Source organism: Brachypodium distachyon, chromosome 4 (genome assembly GCF_000005505.3).
Source record: "Brachypodium distachyon strain Bd21 chromosome 4, Brachypodium_distachyon_v3.0, whole genome shotgun sequence".
Taxonomy (NCBI): domain Eukaryota; kingdom Viridiplantae; phylum Streptophyta; class Magnoliopsida; order Poales; family Poaceae; genus Brachypodium; species Brachypodium distachyon.
The window spans coordinates 32,018,614-32,040,533 of NC_016134.3; the positions used below are offsets into that span (position 1 = coordinate 32,018,614).

General features: G+C 45.9%; 1 protein-coding gene across 1 annotated transcript; it reads left to right on the plus strand.

Annotated features, from left to right (window-relative positions):
• The first annotated feature begins 13,769 nt into the window (after window positions 1–13,769).
• Window positions 13,770–21,920, plus strand: LOC100845620 (transcription factor TGAL7). The gene is made up of 11 exons (XM_003576332.4): window positions 13,770–14,158; window positions 14,855–14,955; window positions 15,556–15,617; window positions 15,713–15,895; window positions 16,096–16,185; window positions 16,383–16,442; window positions 17,229–17,306; window positions 17,426–17,498; window positions 17,580–17,851; window positions 20,517–20,744; window positions 21,410–21,920. Exons 1-11 carry the CDS (start codon window positions 14,055–14,057, stop codon window positions 21,575–21,577), a joined length of 1,419 nt encoding a protein of 472 aa, XP_003576380.1. The 5' UTR covers window positions 13,770–14,054; the 3' UTR covers window positions 21,578–21,920.

Below are 21,920 nucleotides of genomic sequence, written 5' to 3' on the forward strand. Positions count from 1 at the left end.
AGGAAAATCATTACACCAAGAGGAGCAATTCTGCTAGCCACGGCTTCGGATCTCTTTGATCTGATTACTGGGGGATGGGATGAAGTTCTGATACGGGACATTTTCTGGCCTATAAATGCTGTAGGAATTCTGGAAATTTCTATCGCCCCTGTTGGTATGGATGATTTTGTAGCGTGGCATCATACTGCGAGAATGGCATTTTTAGTGTCCGGTTGGCTTACCACGCAGAGTGGGACTATCAGTTTGGGCGAAAGGAACGAAATACTCTGCGGGTTAGGTGGTCGCGGATCAGCCCGGTGTGGAAGGAGTTGTGGCGTCTGAGATTTCCGTCTAAAATCAAAATCTTTGGCTGGAGAGCTCTCCACGGTCTAGTTCCTTGTCTTGGGATTTTAGCAAATCGTCATATCGGCAATACTAGTGGATGTCCTGTATGCGCGCAGGGATGTGAAGATATCAAGCATATGATGTTTACTTGCATGCGAGCTAGCCAGGTCTGGAGCTATCTTGGTGTGCAGGACGTGATTAATGAGGGTTGTGCGCTGGACAGATCTGGGGCTGTTTGCTTGGAGCATATTATTTGCAATAAGGGGCCATGGAATCCTGTAGGAGGTATTGGTCTCCCTGAGCTTATTCTTACAGGCGCTTGGTATACTTGGTGGGAACGAAGGCAGCTGGTTCGGGCAGAACCTGTCCAGTCGACACAGCGATCGGTGATGGCCATTGGTGCTCTGGCGCTTAACTATTGGCGAGCGAAGAAACCTGCTGCCGGTTTACAGAAGAATGGCTGGTCTCGACCCGCAGAAGGTATGCTGAAAACTAATGTTGACGCTGCCTTTAGCGAGGATGATGGCCGTGGGAGCGGTGGTGTGGTGATTCGCGATGAAGCTGGTAAGTTTGTGGCGGCGGCCTGCTGTGAGATCCCAGTTGTCTCGGATGCGATGAAGGCTGAAGCTTATGCTCTTTGAGAAGGCTTATGTCTTGCTCAACATATTGGGTGTGCCAAATTCATTATACAGTCAGACAATATGCAGGTGATTGATATAATGCTTGATGATGGCTTTTCTGCTACTTCGGCTGCGGCAATTTTCTATGCTTGCAAGATTCTAGCTTCCGGGTTTACTTCGGTTACCTTTGAGTACTGTCCTGGAGAGGCCAACATGGTGGCACATGAGATAACTAGGCATAATTTTTCTTCTCATTTATCCTGTATTTGGAACGATGATCCCCCTAGCTTTATTTTTTTTGCAGTGATGATAAACAATGTAACTATATTTGATGACAATAAAGTACGCCGGATGGCTTTCCCTAAAAAAAAGTAAAAGAGCATTTCATAAAGAAATTTAAGATGTGTTGTGAATGATTTCATACTTTCTGTTTCGCGAGTGCAGTTTAGGTTATCTATTTTCAGAATGCATGGTTAAATACTCCCTCCGATCCATATTACACTACTACAGAAAACCCCATCCGTGATCCCCCTTCGGTGGCGGTTAAAACAAACCAAAAAACACATCGCCACTGGAGGCCTCTCGAGGCATCCACGAGCGCCACCAGTGGCCGTGATTATCACCGCCACTGGTGTCTCACCACCGGTGGTGGTGAATATTGTCCCGAAACAAGTCACCGCCACTGGTGGTCCATCACCAGTGGCGGTGTTTGTCACCACCACTGGAAATGGCCATGGAAACCCTAACAACCACCAGTGGCGGCCGTAAAAAAGAACCGCCACTGGTAGACCACCCGATAAATGATGGTACTACTTAGTCTCAGTGACCTTCCCTGAACCCCTTAAGCACCGCCCGATCATTAGTTTAGTACTCAACCGGAACGGGAACGCACTGAGCAATGAGTACTAACCACCGGTAAGTGGGGTGGCGGAATCCTTTTTGTGCTGGTCGGAACTCATGTAAACTAGCGAGGTGGGACTAAAGCGGGGAAACAAGTGCGCGATCTCTAGTGGCGGGTCTCAAGTTACCCGCCACTGCATAGGCCTCCAGTGGCAGTTTATTTTTCCGCCCGCCGCTGGAGGTCACCAGTGGTGGTTTATCCGTACACCCGCCACCGGTGAGCTTCCTATATATAACTACTGTGCGAGCCTAAAGCCGTTCGAGCTCGCGCGTCTGTCTTGGACTAGCTACGGCTCTACTCCTCACCGGCGGCGAAGCCCTGCCAAAATTGATGGCGACGGCTCAAAGGTAGCTCTCCCCCCTTCTCCTTCTTCTTTCTCTCCCTTCTTCCTCCGCTTCTTCTTCTTCAATTTGGCCAAAAAGCCATTAATGGCACGGTGGCCGGTGGTGGCAAATCTGTCCCCGATCTCTCTCCGGCGGCTCTCCCGGGCTGCCCCTGCTATCTCTGGAGCTCCCCCTCACCCTAGTGAGGGCCCTCCCTCCCGGATCCCTCTCTCTCTTGCTTTAATTTTGCTCCAATGAGCTCCCTCACTCTCTAGGTCGCTCTCTCCCTCTCTGCAGCTCTCTCTCTCTAGCTCTCTCACTGTGGAGTCCATGGCTGCTGCTGCTGCTTATGGGGGAGCTTAGCCCCTGGGGGTTAGCCCTAGGGTTAAGCTTAACCTTGGGACCGGTGTACGTGCATGTTCCAAGCATATTAAAGGTGTGTTGACACCGGCATTCGTGCCGTGTATTTCTTATGTGATGTGATACAGGCCGTCGTGCCGATGTGGGTGGTTTTCATGTGGGTGGGGGTAATTTGTTTTGATGCAGGCATCGAATTCCGTAGTGCAAAATGCTATTGTTTAGCATAGGTCATGCCAAAAATTTCCATTTTTGTCGATCAAGCTGATCCGTTTATTTTTTTAATTGTGTTGTAGCTCGATGGGCCGTGCTTGGATGTACGAGGACAGGTTATGTGTTGAGTGGATAGAGCGGCTCAAGACTTTTGTCGATGTCGGCATGGAAGATATGCATAAGAAAGGGGGTGATAAGATGTGTTGTTCCTGTGTGAGATGTCAGAACAACAAACTGTACAAGCTAGAGGATGTCGAGATGCACTTGCTCATGCAGGGATTTGTGCCTAGTTATTCACGGTGGACTTCTCACGGAGAGGATGGCATTGAAGTCGATGACGGCATTGAGATGGAAAACATGGAGTCTGACGACCAGCCTGGTGAAGAAGCATACCGTGGTGAGGATCCACAGGACGTTCCAACCGGTAGGATGGTTGAAATGCTGGACGATCAGCATCTACAGAATCAGTCCCGTAAGTTCGAGAAGCTGATGGAGGATGTCGAGACACCGTTATATGAAAATGCCAGCATGGATAACAGTGTGCTAGAAGTAATGCTCAAGCTTTTGCGTATAAAGGCAAAATCCAACATCGTGGACTCGGGATTCACGGAGATTCTGAGTTACCTACGTACGGTACTTCCTCCGGGCAACAAGTTGCCTAAGAGCACGTACGAGGCAAAGAAAGTTACATGCCCCCTCGGGTTAGAGGTCATCAAATACCATGCTTGTCCGCTGGACTGCATCATATATAAGGGCGACTACAAAGACATGCACAGCTGTCCAGTATGCAAAACATCCCGATACAGGAAGAAAGACCCCAATCCTGATGGCGGCGAGGAGGAAGAAGTGAAGCGTGGTCCGGCTGCAAAGACGGTCTGGTATCTCCTGTGTGGCACCAGGCTGGGGCATTGATTCCAGAACGAGAAGGAGACCAGGTGGTTCATCTACCACGACGCGACTCAGGCGGATATCGATCCCGAGGGCATGTACCGCAACGATGATGGAGTCCTTAGACACCCCGCAGATGCGGCTCAATGGAGGACTCTGGACGACGAATTCTCCGAGTTCGGCGCAGAGCCCAGGAACATCAGGTTCGGGATGAGTACGGACGGGATCAATCCGTTCGGAAACTTGAGCAGAAAACACAGCACATGGCCGGTGATCCTATTCATATACAACCTCCCCCCCCCCCCCCCCCCCCCCCCGTGGATTGTCATGAAGAGGAAGTACATCCACCTATCAATGCTCATACAAGGCCCTAGCAGCCTGGAGCTGATCTGAACGTGTATCTGGAGCTGCTGAAGGATGAGCTCAAGGAGCTTTGGGAGAAGGGTCGAAAGGTTTGGGACGCTCATAAGAAGGAGGAGTTCACCCTTCGAGCAGCTCTCCTGACATGTGTGCATGACTACCCGGCGAACGGGAACTCATCGTGCCAGTCAAGACATGGGTACAAAGCGTGTACAAAGTGCGGGGACGAGACAGAAGGGCTGTTCCTGCCAGACTCAAAAAAGATTGTGTACATGAGACACCGTAAGTTGCTGGAGATGAAGGACCCGTGGAGGGATGATAAGAAAAACATCAACGGGAGGGCAGAGAGGCGGCACAAACCGAGGAAACTGATTGGACACGAAGTATACGAAATTGTCAGGGACCTCGAAGTCGTGGCCAGGAAAGCACAGCCGGCTGCTGGTCCAGATGGCGGCCTTACGTACAAGAGGAGGTCCGTGTTCTGAGACCTGCCTTACTGGAGGTTCTTATAGAGCTGTCACACCATAGACGTCATGCATGTCGAGAAGAACGTGTGCGACAGCCTGTTGGGCTTGATGATGCACCACGCGGACAAGTCAAAAGATGGACCAAAGGCACGGAAGGACCTGTAGCGGATGGGGATAAGGGAGAAGTTGTGGCCGATAGAGGAAGAGGCGCCACAGGAAAACAAGAATGGTGAACGCACGATATATACGTGATGCAAACCTGCGTGTTACAATTTGAACAAAGCCGAGCTGCATAGAATGTGCGAGTGTCTCCATGGCATTGAAGTTCCATCGAAGTACTCATCCAACATCAAGAAACTCATTGACATGAAGAGCCACAAGCTGGTTGGCATGAAGTCTCATGACTGCCACGTGATTCTCACGCAGTTACTTCCGGTTGCAATAAGAGGATGCATGGAGCCATGGGTGAGAGAGACGGCCATGAAGCTCTGTGACTTCTTCGACACAATCGGCCAGAAGTCGATCACGGTGGACTGTTGCCTGCAACAGATATTTAGCATTGAAAGCTTTAGTGAGACAAGAAATAATTATTATACACTTGAAAGTACAGGTGCTATAATTTTCAAAGAGACACAGAATATAATAAGAATATAATACTAGAGCCAAAATGTTCACCAGTGGCGGGTATATACAATATCACCGCCACTGGTGCTTGGAACAGGGGTGTGGTGAACCCTCACTCTTGTTCCAATTACCAGTGGCGGGGTTTTCATATACCCGCCACTGGTGGGTCACCAATGGCGGGTATCCGGAAATCCCCGCCACCGGTGGTCTCCTGTACCATAAACCCTAGGAGGGGTCACCAGTGGTGTGTATCCACTAAATACCTGCCATTGGTGATGTTCCCTATATATATATATATATATATATTACAGAGCGGGACTTGGCGAAAATTTTCGTATCCGAAGCACGCGTCTTCTCGACCAGCAGCGCTTCCTCGAGCACCCCGACGGCAAAGCCTTGCGAAAATCTCGTGCCGCCACCGCCCTTCTCCCTTGCCTCCCCTCCCCTCCCTCGCCGCCGCCCTTCTCCTCGCCTCCCCGACCTCGACCAAACCCTAACCCTAGCCGCCGCCATGTCCTCGCAGGACCCCAGCTCCGGCGGGGTGGGGGGGGGGTCTCAACGGATGACGAGGAGCGGGAAGCTCCTCGCCCCGCAGGCCCCGCCGGCCACCGGATCCGGATCCGGCAGCCTCGTCTTGCCGCCGCCCGGCCCGCATCGCCGGGGATGCGGCTGGGCCTCCTCGACGCTGCCGCCTCCACCGGCTGGCCCCGGCCCCAACCCTGGCTGCCCCGACCACCGTGGCCGCCCTGACCCCATCCACGACCCCGGCCCCGGCCCCGACCCCCGCTGCCCCGACCCGCCACCACCCTGACTCCGGCGACGGTATGGCCCCCTATCTCTCCCCCTTGATGTTAATTAAATTAGGTTTAATTAGACCTAAATTAGGTTGAATTAGGGTCAAATTAGGTTCAATTAGGGTCAAATTAGGTTGAATTAGGGTCAAATTAGGTTGAATTAGGGTTTAAATCTTGTTGTTTATGTTTAGTTCTAGTTACTTAGGCTTTTTAATGTTTAGTTCTAGCAATTTAGGGTTTAAATCATGCTGTTTATGTTTAGTTCTAGTTAATTAGGCTTTTTTATGTTTAGTTCTACCTATTTAGGGTTTAAACTTGTTGTTTATGTTTAGTTCTAGTTACTTAGGCTTTTTAATGTTTAGTTCTAGCTATGTACGGTTTAAATCTTGATGTTTATGTTTAGTTCTAGTTACTTAGGCTTTTTAATGTTTAGTTCTATCTATTTACGGTTTAAATCTTGCTGTTTATGTTCGTTATTGCTATTCTTGGTGCAAAGATTGATATATGCATGTGATCCCGACCATCTTGTCGGTTGATATGAGCAATGTGGGCCCGGTCATCGTGCCGGGTCGTTGAGAAGGGTCCGGCCATTGTGCCAAGGGGGTATATGTGGGTGGGAATTTGTTTATGCAGGTATAAAATTTGGGTAGAGTCATTTGTTGTTTTACAGCAATGGTCATGCCAAAATTTTCTTGTTTTACAGCATAGGTCATGCCGAAATTTTCCCTTTTTGTTAAATTACTTTTCTAAGTGTTAGATAGGAACCTAAGGCTCGCGTTGAAGAGATGTCTGAGCAGCCACCGGTTGTGGAGGAAGAAGTCCAAGAAGAAGCGGGGGCATTTTCCTCGGGGGCATCTTTCTCGGGCTCGGAAATTGCCATGAGCGATGACTTTGAGCACGGCGAAGAAAGAACCGAGGAAGAAGCCCAGGGTGCGACGTCTCAGGCTACGGCGTCGACTACTCAGTCGAAGTCCAAGCGGGGGGCGAACAAGGTGCCGTCAGAGTCGTGGGTCGTCACCAAGGTCAATAAAGAAAGCTACCCGCTGGAACCGGTGGAGGCTGTAGAAAAATTCACCAACACATGCAACGCCATCGTACGGGGACACGCTCGAATCTATCAAAGATGGAGTGACGTCCCCGAAGCTGTGAAGCAGGACTGTTACGAGGCGGCATGGAAGCGGTTCATGCCTGCCAATGATGAGATCCGCGTACGGTTAGGCTGCGGTCGTCCATGACCGCAAATCAGTGGGCGGGCCTGGAGTCTATGTCAGAGAAGCAAGAGGCTGCACTCGTAAGGCCTCGTCCTAACATCTTATTTTATCGGTTGGGCTTCATATAGTCACATATAAGATTAACACCGAGCATGTTGTTTTTTGTATATAGGGTGCAATGGCAGAGTGGGAGTCGGATGGCTCCCACTCGTCTATCAACCAACAGTGGGATGATGCCATCAGCTACGCTCTGCAACGAAATGAGCACGGGGGCCATATGCGAGGTGTCGGTTCCGGGCCCTTTCGCCGGCAGATGGCGAAAGAGCAAGGTTCCCGAAAACGCAGAAGGGCAGCCAGCAAAGAACAGAGCTCAGAGAAATTAGATGAGAAGATCCGGGTGTTGGCGAGGGAGGAGCTCAGGAAGCTCATGCGGCATGCAAGGGACGAGCGTGACGTCGACAACTTCATTGATCACGGTGTTTTCCCGACGGCGCTCATCCAACCAACCCCACCCACACCGAATCTGTCCCCGCTGGGGAATAAGAGCACCTCATGCTAGGGCACCGAGTTCCAGCTTGACCCGCTTGGGCCACCCGACGAGAACCTCACGGTAAGCGTCTTCGCACGATACGAAAAATAGTGAAATACTGTCGTACCAGTGGCTCGCGGGGCCCCACTGGCATGGGACGCGTGGGTCGCAGCTGATGAGATCCCGCAAGGCCGGCTTCCCGGGAAGGACGAACCCGGGAAGCTACCAGTTCGCTCCCCCGCAACTTGCCGGGCAACAGTACCAGGGCGCTCCCGGGTACCGAGGCTTCGGGGGTCGCAGGTGGGGCCGAAGGAACAGTGGAGACAAGACCACACAGCGGGCGCAGTGCATTTAATGCACCAACAGGAGTCACATCGGCAGGGCTAGTCTTGCTCAACAAGTCTAGAGCGGCTATCCTAGGAGCTGTTCGACCTACGATGCACAGTGGCTTGGGCTCTGCATGAAGCCCAGCGTGGATCTATAGTAGGGAGAGTCTTGTGGCAATGACACGCGTATAGGAAACGTGTCACGCTTCATGCATTGGCACCTGTGGTATCCCCTTGACTATAAAAAGAGGACCAAGGCCATCGGTCAAAGGGTTGGAACCCCAGTTAGTAGTAGCAAGGAGTATTGCTCCCCTTCATAGCAAAATCTCTTAGGAGAACAAGTAACTCACCCGGGAACTCCCCGGGGCAACCTGTAAGAACACACACATTTCGTGAATACAACTCCAAGCAGGACGTAGGGTGTTACACCTCCGGGTGGCCAAACCTGGGTAAACTCACGCGTCGACACTTCGTGTCTTTTGTCACGTCGGCGATCGTAGGAGCAATCGCCTTGCCCTCCACCTCGCCCTCTACCGAACCAAAAAAGGGAGTGTCCAGCATCCTCGGTGCTGGAATTCCGTGCTCCGACAAATACCACTATCATGCTCCAATCTATTAATGATGTTGCCATGCTTGTCATGCGCAGAAGGGCGTCAAATGCCGGCTACACATGCCGACGGTGGGGAATCCTCTGGGCGCGCGAGGGTTGCTGATGCCATGTATGGCCGTGGTGCACCACGTGACCCTGCGAGACGACATGGTCAGGGTGCAGGTGGACTCTGTGCTCAAGGGCTTCGAGGACGAACCGGTCCTTTATCCTCCGCACGAAGAGGCGACGACCCTAAGGTATTGCATCAACTCCTACGTCATCTGGCCTAGGAGGTTGGTGGTCCTCGCTACGGAGCCTTCTCCATCTCCATCTCCGTCGCCCCGCCTCGGTCCGTTCCCGCTTGGAGCCTCACCCGGTCCTTTGGACTACGAGCCCGCAGAACGAGACTTCTCACCTCCGGCGGAGTGCAGCGACGATAATGCAGGCCAAAATCCTCCTTCGCCGCCCAGACCCGAAGCCCCGAAGCCAGCCATACCAAGACCCGCCCCTCGGAGAGCCGTAGCAGCATCGGCCCCGTTGGAGCCCCGTCCAAGTGCCCCATCTGGGATGCAAGTCCCCCATAAAACGGACAATTCCGATTTCCTGAGACGCAAGAAAAACAAGAGGGGGACAGGCGGAAAGGCAAGCAAGGGCTCCTCCAAGGAGGGGAAGAGTCGTCTTGTACGGAAAGAAAACCAAAGACCGCGCCGCAGATAGAAGGGATTTGGGAAGAGTGACCAGGCATTCTGAAGATGCCCACCCACCCCCGTGTTGGAGATAGATTGCCTGATGGATCTTATTTCATGGACAGGCGATTCTCCCAATTTTTGTTGTTCCACCCCGAACAACCGATGGTGTCCCCGGATGACCTGTATCGCCTGCCACGGGAGATGCAAGAGCTCCATGAAAAATACATGAATGTGGCATCATCAGGCGCAGACCTAACAAATCTGGAAATTAGGGTTCGAGTGGCAAAGCATTATGGCTTCTTCGACTCCAATACGAGGAAAATCTATATGGAAAACGACGTTACCTTCGGGATTGACTTCCTCGACTTGTTTCACCTCTTCAACCGCAAGTGCCTCGACAACGCCATATTAAGAATGTGGTGTGTACACTACACGAGGAAGGCCTATGGGGTGAAGCAATATGGCATGGTCGTCGCTGACCCCCTTCTCTTCAACGCCACTTTGCTTCGTCCAGACCCATTGTTGGCCGAAAGTAGAAAGTTGGGGATTGAATACCTCACTCAATTCATGTTGAAGCACCAAGACCGCCGTTTTATATTGATATTGTACCATCTACAGTAAATTGTTTTCAATTCGCGTGAATACATACATCTTTTTCCGTCGGAAGACTTGCTTGTTATATTATTTGGCTAATACAATGTGCGTCCTTTTGTGAAGGGACAATCGATCTGCCTCGATCTTGGAGGGGTCACATATTTTGATCCACTACGACGCAAGGAGAATGAACCACAACGCGACTGGGACCCGAACAAAAATGTCATCGACTCAGCCTATCGTGACGCGGTGAAATGGTACGTGATGCCTGGCTTCAGCTGCAATCCTGACGCTCCTCTCAGGCACACTTTCAGGTTTCCCTGCGAGCAACAGCCTGAAGGATCCGTCTACTGTGGTTACTACTACGCGCACATTATTCAGTAGATGATCAATGACTTCAAGCCGAAGGGGAAGAAGACCTTCGAAGAAGTGAGGAATTGGTTTCTGGCCAACGCCGAATTAGGGTACAACTCAAAAATTCTCGTGTAGGAGATCCAGAAGGACATCGGCGAAATCCTCAACAAGGAGGTCCTCAAAACGAGCGGGGATTACTACGGTGGCGGGATTGTCACCAAAAGTTGTTAATTTGTGTGGAACACTTTTATTTGTGGCTTATTCTTTCGAACACTTTGTATACATGCATGTGACTTGAATGTTTAACTCGTGTGAAACTTTGTAATATATTTGCTGCTATTATGTTTCTTTGGTGATGTATATTGTGCTGCTGTATTCCTGCTATTTTTTGTGCCGTGCTGTATTCCTGCTATTTCTGTGCTACAGGAATATTTATTTTTATACATAATTCATTTATTTATTTTTGGGGAAAAAATAGTACTGGTTATAAACCACCGCCACTAAACATATACCAGTGGCGGTGGTGTGCCACTGGAAACGGTTCCAGTGGCGGTGGTCATAGACCGCCACTGGAAATATCCAGTGGCGGGTACTGCGCCCGCCACTGCTGTACTCCACGCACTTTACGGGTGGTGCCGTAGGGATTTACAGTGACGGTTTGTAGGTCTTTGGTGGCAGGTAGTTTACCCGTCATTGGTGATCTTGGAGCCGCAGGTGCTAAAACCTCCAGTGACGCAGAGTTGGTGGCGGGCGTGATCACCGCCACTGGAGGGGTTTTCTGGAGTAGTGTTACTTGTCTCAAATTTTCCCAAATATGGATGTATTTATGTTTAAAAGCGACTAGATACATGTAATATTTTGACAACTAATTCCAGCCGGAGGGAGTATTTGAATTTATTTTGAAATGCATAAATTCAATATTCGCAATGCTTTTCTTTGAAAGAAAATCTATTGTTCTAAGCACAGGCTAAGTTATCTTTCCTTGTTCTAACTTTCTTTTTTTAAACACTCTTTTACATATGCAGTAGGATGTTTTCTTACTGTTTACTGTCAAAAAGTTCATCTCCTGATTTCTAGAATTTAAACGAATTTATTTTGAGAAGCTAAAATGGAAAATTTGACCATTTGACATGTGGAAGGGAAATATAAATAAAGGGCTCCTTGTAGCCCGGGAGCCAAAAGTCAATTTACGATGTTAAGTCACTATTCATTCTCTTAACTATACTGCTTATCTGCCTATATACATAAGGCCAGCTATTGCCTTGCAATCTTTTCGATTTCGCAAAAGTAATTCAAATTTGAACTACAAGTGTGTGATAGTTTATTCCTAAAAAATTCAAAAAATCATTTTTGGGTACCCAAGTAAGAATTAGGTAAGTTTCATAGAGGGTGTTTAAATATTCAGCATCTTGCTATGGAAAGATGTGCTTACAATGTTCACCTCATCTTTCAAAAATTCAAAAACTATGAAAAAATGGTCAAAAAAGTCGGTTCTTTGGCATGGAGTGCTATTATGTGTACTAATTGCCATGAAAAATGGTAAATTTGAATTTTACAATAGGTCAAAAAAAATTCTTCACAAAATGGACCATCAAGTATGAATGTTTATGAGTTTCAAGCGAGATGACCAAAGTCACTACCATTATTATGGCATAGTTCATGATAATGAATCCAATTTTTGCATAGAGGTGCATATTGCCATGCCAAAAAATATTGCCATAGAGTTTTTCAAAATTTTATTATAAAAATAGTTTTTCCATTTTATAAATGCGAAAAATGGAGTTTTTTTTGTGAAGCAAGTACTTTTAATATAGTTCAAAATGGCACCCCAAGTTTTACACAAAGTGGACCATATTTATGTACTTATGAAACAATTTAGTATAATTCTAAACACAAATATATTATACTAAAAAGTAAGAATTATACAAATTTACACACCTCCAGTGGCTATTTTGCTATAAAACCCGCCACTAGAGATAGAAAGCACAAAATAAGCACAATCTGGATGAAACTAGATGCTGATCCTTGATTGGCTGAGGATGGCCGTGGTGGATCGATGAGCTGGCATCTATCTTTTTTTTTCTATTTCTTTTATTCTCGTGACTCCTCCTCTTTCATTCCCCCGTGACTCCTTCCTTTCCCCTTCTATCGTTCTTTTCTCTCTCTGTTCTCCACGCATTCTCTCCTCCCCACCAAGCTGCGCTTCTCTCCCTCCTCTTCTCTGAGTTCTCTCCCTCCCCACCGAGCTCCACCGCGCCGGCGCCTCTCCCCGGCCCCTCCTCCTCCCGAACCCTCCTGCTCCTCCTCCTCCACACCGGCTGACGCCAACTCGCCTCCCCGTGCCATGGACGGGGCCGGATCCAGGTGCCCTCAGGACCGCTGCCGCCGGATCCGGCCACCCGCCGGCTCGTCGCTGCGGCTCATCCTCTCCTCCCACCATCCCCCATCGACGTCCAGCCCCGCCGGCTCACGCGGATCCAATGGCTCCCGGTGACTGGCCTTGGAGGGCCGCCGCTGCAATGGACCTCGGTTGCCCCGGATCCGGCCCCTCCGACGCCGGATCCGGTCGCCTGCAGCTCCTCCGTCGCCGGATCCGGTTGCCTGCTGCTTCCTATCTCTGGTAACCCCTCTCTCATCCCTTTTCGTTTTCCCTCTCTCTGGTTCTCTCTCACCTCTTATCTCTCTCGCTGCAGATCGCCGCCGGCGCCATGGAGACGAGGAGGGTGTGGAAAATTTCTCTTTCTGTGGTGTCTGGGCCGGACTGGTTTGGGTGCGGGTGCGGGCCTTCTAGTTCTCTCTCTAGTTCTTGTTCTCTCTGGTTCTTCTCACTCTAGTTCTTCTTCTCTCTCGGGTTCCCCTTCGATGTGTATTCTCTGTAATGTAATACTCCAGATCTGTTTCTCAATAAATATGGATTTTTTTTTGTGTATTTGCTCCACAATCGTCGGCGAGGTTGCAGCGTAGGCCCTGTGTGGCCTGCTTTTTTTTTTAATTCGGCAAATCATACTAGTGGCGGTGCGCTTTGACAGCCACCGTAGGGAGTAGCAGGAGTGGCGGTGGTGTTGGACAGCCACCGGTGGTTCGTAGCACCGGTGGTGGTGGAGAGCACCGCCACCAGTGGTTCGTAGCACCAGTGGCGCAAGCTTAGTGGAGGGTCAGTCCACCGCCACTGACCCTTGTTTTCCACCGCCACCGGTGGTGTTTTGTGTAGCAGTGCACTGTTAGAAAGTGTTTGTTAATATGAATCCGACAATATCAATTTTGTGCCAGAATAACTCCGTACTACTAATATAATTTTTGGTCAAACTTTGGCATGAAATTTGGTGCATGCATGTCTTATAAACTGGAATGGAGAGAGAATAAAATATGGCAAACTATAAAGACTAAGTGGTTTAATTATGCCAGTTAAATAACATAATTACATGGCAATGAACGACGACGGTGGCCGAAATGATAAAAACATTAATACCAAGTGGCGTAAATGAAAAGAGCAAATTATGGATGGTAGAAATGGAATTGCTGACAATCTTGGGTGTTTTTTTATGGGAGACGCCATCTTCCGATTAAATACAGACTAGTATTTGCCCAACCTCTCCGTTTGTCTCTCTCTATTCTTTCGTAAAAGTCTTCTTCTCTCAACTTCTTGGTCAAAAGATAAGGGGAGTAGAGAGAAGATTTTAGGTGACTTCCAAACAAAAAGCTGCTGCCCTTTCTTTATGTCTTGGCACGAAGTATAAAGGAAGAGTGCAAAACAGAAGTTGGTTTTGCAATTAATGTCTGATTTTGTATCCTTTTGCTACAGATGTACATAGTGTGAAGAGAGAGAGAGAGAGAGAGAGAGAGAGAGAGAGAGACGAGTTGAAGGATGGTCAGGGCCTTCATAAGGGCTCTATGGGGGGCTTCAGAGCAGAAGATCACCACCATAACCAACCCTTGGAGCTCCCCCTCGGCTTCCGAACAGCCTCGCCTCCACCGATGATCGCCTCATCCTCCATGTAAGTTAGGGGATCCTCTATGTCAGATGATTCTGCGCGTTATACGTTTTTTGCTATCCAATTCCCCTTTTGTTTTAGCTTTTCTAGAGTTCTGATCCCTTTGTTGAGTCTCCATACAACAATACACTGTTGGTTGCTTAATTGGTTGCGTAGACTAGCTAGGAATTCAGCAATTCCATACTACTAATCCTTTTTAGTCCCCCTGTTCTCATCTTTTGGTTGCTTAGCTTCGTTATATGGGTTTAATTTGTATTTCTCTTTCATGGAGAAGAGGTTGTTTATTCTGTCATAGAGTTTTAGCTTAGCAGCAAACCGTGGGCTGTGCCATCTGTTGCCTCTTCTGGATTTTGAATGGCTTTAAAGCAGAGTTCAGTCATGGACGTACGACATATATACATACAGGAAGAACTAGAGAGATCATTATGCCAGATAATTGTTTATGTAATGGTTAGTTAGGGATAGTAGAAATAGTTTAGGGACTGGGGTTAGGAAGAGGACATCAAAATTTCTAGAAACTAGGATATAATTATTTTCCTTGTTGCTTTCAGCGAGTAGCTAAGATCAAAACATTTTTAATGGATTTTTCACACCGACTCTTCCATCTGCTCCATTAAAGAAAACGTGTGCTCCTACTTGCTTCCTAATGCATTCAACTACTGATTATTGCTGTTTTTCATCATCAAATTTCCATTCCAGGAGCAAGGAGTCGACGAGCTACGACATGGCGGATTTCGATCAAGCCGCAATTTTCCTCTACCTAGATGGTCATGACCAACAGTCCATTCAAGAACAGCGACGTATGTTATAAAAAAAAACTTTCCCCGTTTTATTCCCTATAAAGAAATCTATTTTTGTTTATGTTTCAGCGAGTAAATTTCTTTCCTTTATACAGCATGTATTGTATATGTATATGTGTTTGCCACTTATATGCCTGGCCGGTTCTTCGTTGTCTAATTATTTCTTTGTTTCATGTGTTTTCCTGATCTTGATGATGAGTAGTTCCTTCTTGCGATTAATTTGGCAATTCAGCCTGTGCGGAGAGTGTGACATGTAACAGATTGTCCCTCCCCTCTGCAAGAACTTGTTCTAAAAGAAGCTATAAATATTCCTTCTTTCCATTTCTCTCACATTCCTTTCCATCTGCACCTTCCAATGCACTCAATTGAATTGTAGCCCCAGAAGCATGCGTCCCGGCCCCAAGTGTTGCTATACAAGTACACACATGTAACTAAGATCAAATTAGCATAATTAATGAGCTAGTCTTAAATCTAGCTAGATCAATTCCATGAGAGTTGATAAATCTAGGTTCAGCTCTCTCCCTCTCTAACTAAATATATATATGAGGTGCTGCTATACCCTTGGTTAATCAACAATTAATCCTATTTATTTGCTTGCAGAGACTCTGAACATCTTTCCCTCCCAGCCCATGCATGCCGCAGAGCAACTTGCTGCGGCAAAGGTAAGAGCGCGCGCACATATGCAAATTAATTCCAAAATATATGCATGCACTTAATTGGATCTGTTTTTCATGCATTGGTTTGGTGTCGTGTGCAGATTAATGGTGGCGCAGCCATGGCGGCCATGATGCTTCCTAATGGCGGCAACCCTCAGCAGCCCTCTCCCAGGAGGCCTGAACAGCATCAGCAAGGTGCCGCCGGTGGTCTCAATGCATCCCCGGCTAGCTTGTTGCCTAATTCAGCCAAGGAGAACAAGAACAGCAGTACTAATCTCATCAAGGTAACACTATAATATCTGCATGGATGCATATGATTATGTATGTTCTTTCTCTCTCTCTCTCTCACTAGATGTATCTCCTATTCTCCTCTGTCTTCCTCTCTCTGGAAATCTAGCTAGTTAGAATAATATACATAGAAACTTCCTGCCTTTTGCTCTCTGATGTTTTTTTTCCTTAAAATGTACGTACATGTGGCTTGCAGAAGGAAGGAACCAGCAGTGGGAAGGGTGCAACATCGTCTAGCACAGACCAAGAGAGGGAAGCTGGGGTCAGGAGAACACAGGACCCCAAGGTATAAATTTTTAAATTTGCGACAAATAAAGTATTGTTTAATTATAGTCTAAAAATAACTTGACTATGAGGGTGAACAGTCATTATCTACCGAGCAAGCAGGCAGGCATATACATATAGTAGTTAACACCTAGCTATACACATATGTTATGACTTTTGACTTTGACATGTGTGTATTTATATTTGTTCTTGCTGCAGACACTGAGGAGGCTTGCACAGAATAGAGAGGCAGCCAGGAAAAGTAGGCTTAGGAAGAAGGTGAGTGAGTCAGTCAACCAAGAAACAGCTAGCTAGCTAGCACACAATTTATAAAGAAATCGTATCATATCATGCATATTTGTGTGTGTGTACATATCTCCAGAATCATGCAATTAATACATGTTGCAAGGTACAAATATACTACTTTCTCCGTCCAACAAAAGATGTCTCAAGTTTGTCAAAATTTGTATGCATCTAGACATGACTTAGTGTATAAATGCATTCAAATTTAGTCAAAGTTGAGACATCCTTTGTTGGACGGAGGAAGTACGAAATATGCAAGTAGTTCAACTGCTAGTATTAGTCAACTATTCATCTCCTTGTTTTGCTAATTAAACGAAGTCTCGGTGTCTGCTAGTAGCAGAAAAATGTGTTTTCTGATGTCGCAGTTTTGGCTCTTTCTTTGGGACTTGTGTGCTCAAGGATATCTTATTTTGCTGAATTTGACAGACCAACTAGCTAGCTAGAAAACAAGTAATGTTTATGTTTATGTCCCAAGGTGTAAAGTATTTGATAGCCAAGGTTGATTGTTTCATTTATGCATAAACATATATATACAAACTAGATCTATATAGGTATACAGTACGTAACAATAATAGCAGCAAAACTTTGTGTACTACTACTGAAGTTTTATCATACATAATATATTTATGCTCAATTTTTTTACATCAATATACCCTTTTATAAACACGTCATTTCGAATATGCATGCTTAGCTAAATCAAATTTGATTGACCATGTATGTGCCTTCTTGATGCATGAAGTAATTGACCTCTTCATTCTTCAGGCTTACATCCAACAGTTGGAGACAAGTAGGATTAGGCTAAGCCAGATCGAACAGCAGGTTCAGGCAGCAAGAGTACAGGTAAAAAAAGAAGAATTAAGTTGATCTAATTAAAACTCTCTCTCATGCACAGCTGGCTAGCATTATCTGCTGACAATTGACAAGTGCAAGCTAAAATTAGAATTGAAATCAATTCTCAGGGTGTCTTGTTGGGTACTACTGGAGATCAGCACCACCAGCTGCAGGGCCTTCCTAATTCTGCCCCTTCAGTTGGTAATGAGACAATTACCTTAATTTGTTAATTTAGCAATCCTGATTTGCTATTTTTAACAAGACGAGACCGGATGCGTGCAGCTGGGATGTTCGACGCGGAGTACGGGAGGTGGGTGGAAGAGCACGGCAAGCTCATCTTCCAGCTGAGGGCGGCGCTAAATGAGCACGTGCCGGACTGCAACCAGCTGCAGGCTCTAGTGGGCGCCGCCATGGCGCAGCACGACGAGCTGCTGAACCTCAAGGCCGCCATTGCCAGGGCCGACATCTTCCATCTCCTCTGTGGGGTGTGGGCCAGCCCCGCCGAGCGCTGCTTCCTCTGGCTCGGTGGATTTCGACCCTCGGATGTCATCAAGGTATGCACCTATTTGAGTTAATTCCGTTACTCCTACGATTGTTGCAAAACATATAACCGTTCCCTTTTTGTTTTTTAAAACTAAGCATAAATCACAATTTTTGTTTTGCTAAATTACTGAAAATAAGCACATATGCATGTTGGTATTTGTAGAAACTTTACTTTGGAAATTTTAATGATTAACTACATGTGCAAAAATCACAAAATATGAATGTTTGCACAACTGGTGTTTTTCATTACATAACCTTTTGTGCAGTAACTCATTTTGTGATTTCCATACTGCTTACAAGAACACTTTATTTGTAGTGAAAAATATTACAGGCACAAATTCTACCAAATACATACATCCATGATTATCTTTCATAATTGTCCAAAACCTGAAGCTGCAATTTTTTAAGTTTCAAAAGACGAGTTCATATGTCACTACCCCAATCTTGAATAGAACAAACTTAATTTGAATTCTATCATAGTATACCAATAGTTCATAAAAGGATCGATGCATAGACGTGCAACAAATTGTCAAATTGAAACAAGTAATGAAAGGAACACTAGGATGCTCAAAATAATAGATATGCATGATTAATTATTTGGGTTCATTTGATTGATCCTTACAGTTCGTATATATATATACCATCCATGAAAAACTTGTCCCAATTTTCAGACAGAATTATTTAATCCCTCATAGTTTGAAAGATTCTTCCTTTCTTATTCGACATTCCTTTTTTATTTCTTCGAGAGGTCAACTAATCCTTGAAATATAAATATCGTCATGTCAATTCTTGATCTGCAAAATCTTAAAGTTATTTCGCTTGGTCAGTTCACTCAAGAAACATGCCGTTCAAGCCTACCACACTATATTCAACCTCAGGCTGACCCTTTCCTACCATGCATATTCATCTGATCTAGTTGGTCTATTTAACTTGCCGATCGATCTCATGAAGGGGAAAGATCATTATTATATATATAGTGTTTAAGCAATATGTGTTTATATATCTGGTGAAGAACACAAACTATAATTGGATCGATCATTATTATTATATATAGTGTTTAAGCCTGTTGATCTAAACAATATGTACAAAAGCCTTGACCTTTCCAAGTATCCCGAAAAGTTCCATTCATATTTGTACATTTTAGGATAAGTGCGTGGCTAAGTAAAACTAAAGCTAACTATAGGTTAGCTAGATTGAGTGACGACTTCAACCTCCTTTCCCATCCCCTTGTCTTGCTTCATTATTTTGCATGCTGTTGCAATCGCTCTACCAACTCCGGGCTTTGAAAAGCTCCAAAACAACTTTTCCCCGTTTAATCACCTGGTCAACAACTCCAGAGGTCCCTTAATTGGTTCCAAAACTGCAAAAGGCTTAGCTAATGTGGTAGGAGGTTCAATAGATACTTGATGGAATAGTTAAAAGTTGAGAGAGGAAAGACGAAGGAAGAAAAAAAACATGGCTTGCTAGGTTTGGATGCATGCATTATTGAGACATGGAGAAGTGATTGGGGAGTAGGTGATGCTGGACAGAAACATGTGTGGGAGAGGTTTCGCAGAGATAAAAAAAAAAGTGTGGGAGAGGTTAGATGTGTGTTGGGGATGGTTTTGCCAAATAATGATTTCTTGAAGGTTGAAACTAGTTTTCCTTGAGCAAAAGAAAATTAACTAGTTGCGCTTAGTCAAATAATGGTTTCTTGAGCCACTATTGTACTAAGAATATGTTCTTTTGCCATGCATACTAATGCAATGAACTGAACATCTTTTATATATCTAAGATGACGTCTAGCAAATTGGGTTTGAAACTGCATGTGACCTCAAGCCCTCAACCAGCATACTTTTTTGTGTGTTTGTTTACCATCTCGTAGCATGCACGGTATGTTCAAATTGAAGGCCAAATGAATATTGAGCTAGGTAAGGTCATTTTCAGTATGGGTGAGTTTGAGATAAAAAAGAAGGAATATATATACACATGTTCTAATAATTACTTCAATAATGAACAGTTGAGTTTATGGGTTAAATCCGTGTACTAATCAGCAATTGTGTTCTAATAGTTTCTTTAGAGTACTCCCCCTTGTAGGGGTCGTCATAAGTCAAGCTTTATCAACTTTTGACAGAGTTTGTAGATTAAAATACCAACATATGCAAAGCCAATGAAAAACAACATGAAAATATATTAATTTGATAGTACGTAGTCATAATGATGATAGTCTTGGCGTTGCATATGTTAGTATTTTTTCTCCTACAAACTTAGTCACAGTTTGACTTTATATGAACCCAATTGTACAGATATTTCGAAACATATATATGGAGTACATGTTTTGCATTTTTCACAAATCATAAGCCTCGGCTAGCTTGTGATTAATTCTAGGAAAAGAAGTGTGAACCATGCATATTGATTTACTGCTTTTGCTCCATTTGCAATGACATTTAAAAGTAATCAACCATGTTGACACCTTCTAGACACGGTGTATGTATGTGTGCTACATATATGTCCTGCCTACAAGTGTCTTTTCATATATGGACTTTTTCTGCGCGTACGCTAGCTATAGCTAATTTATGTTTCTGATCAGCTTGCCGAGTACACATTTTAGATCGGATGTGCAAATCATACCGATGAAAATGTGTGTTTTAATTAATTAATATGATAGAGTACTAGGCATAATAAACATGCATGCAGGTAATGTTGAAGCATGTGGAGCCGCTGTCAGAGGCCCAGCTGCTGGGCATCTACAACCTCCAGCAAGGGGTGCAGGAGACGGAGGAGGCGCTGAACCAGGGGATGGAGAGCCTGCAGCACTCTCTCTCTGACACCGTGGCCGCCCCGGAAGTCTCCGCCGGCAACTTCATGGGCCACATGTCCCTCGCCCTCAACAAGATCGCCTCCATGGAAGCCATCGTCAGGCAGGTACGTACGTCAGCCATGCGTCACTATGAACATCATCATCCACACGTGTGCACTGCATCATCATCTGTACATGCATGTGTCACGTTGAGATGAAAATTGGTACTCTCATCCATATTAATTGTCGAAATATTACATATATTTAGACACCTTTTAGACATAAATAGGTCCATATTTGAACAATTTAAAAAAAATTAATATCAATCGAAGGAAATAGATTGAGAAAGCTAGCTTAATTCGTCGTTTCTATTCAAATTCATGCCAATCTTTGTTAACGGGAGTGAGTAGCCAGATAGACGCCCTGTGCCGTCAGGTCAAATTAGGAACCTAGCTAGCACACGTGTGCGCTGGACGATGCACATGTGTACGAGGGCGGAATCGATCGATCTAGCTAGGATGAGGTGACTGCAAAAAGACGTAGTACGGAGAAGTTGGGACATCATGGTCGTGGGAAGTTAATGTGCAGAGAAAACAGCAGCTGCAGATGTCCCCCTGTGATTGTGATTTTGACACCACCGCCTGCCCTGCATAGTTTATTATGTACACTTATTAGTTCATTCATTTTTCTTTTTTGCCATCTTAATTTTTTTTATATTCATAATATGTTGCCAATTGACCTGAGGTTAATTTCTTCCTTCCTTGTCCCTGGCAAAACTCACTGCTCGCAGGCAGATAGCCTGAGGCAGCAGACCCTGCAGAAGCTTCACCAAACGCTGACCATCCGACAGGCCGCCCGCTGCTTGGTGGCCATCGCCGACTACTTCCACCGCCTCCGTGCCATCAGCACGCTCTGGGCTGCCAGGCCGCGGCATGACCAACAAGGCCCGCATCCGTAGAAGAAGACCAACAATTCACCGTGCAGCTAGCAGTTTAGCTCTCCATCCATCTTCAGGTGTCAAACTTGCCACTGAATTTTGTAAGGTGTACATACATATACAGGTGGGATTAATTAGGTGCTAGAGAAGAATATATACCAGCTAGGGCATAGCGGTTCAGACTTCGTTTGGGGCAATTTTCTTCCTAACTTATTTTCACCAACTCTTGGATTTAAGTTCAACATTCATTTGGATAGTCCTTCTAATGTTTGCCGCTAATAATTAGAGTAGCTTTTTTTTCTTCGAAAAAGTCTTAGTTGTTACCTAGATTTATCTGGATGAATGGTTAACTTGTTTTGCTCTC

Coding starts and splice junctions, on each gene's coding strand:
- LOC100845620 (XM_003576332.4), top strand. CDS start 14,055: ATGGGGGGCTTCAGAGCAGAAGATCACCACCATAACCAACCCTTGGAG. Junction 15,618..15,712: donor AGCAACTTGCTGCGGCAAAG/GTAAGAGCGCGC, acceptor TGTCGTGTGCAG/ATTAATGGTGGCGCAGCCAT. Junction 20,745..21,409: donor TGGAAGCCATCGTCAGGCAG/GTACGTACGTCA, acceptor CACTGCTCGCAG/GCAGATAGCCTGAGGCAGCA.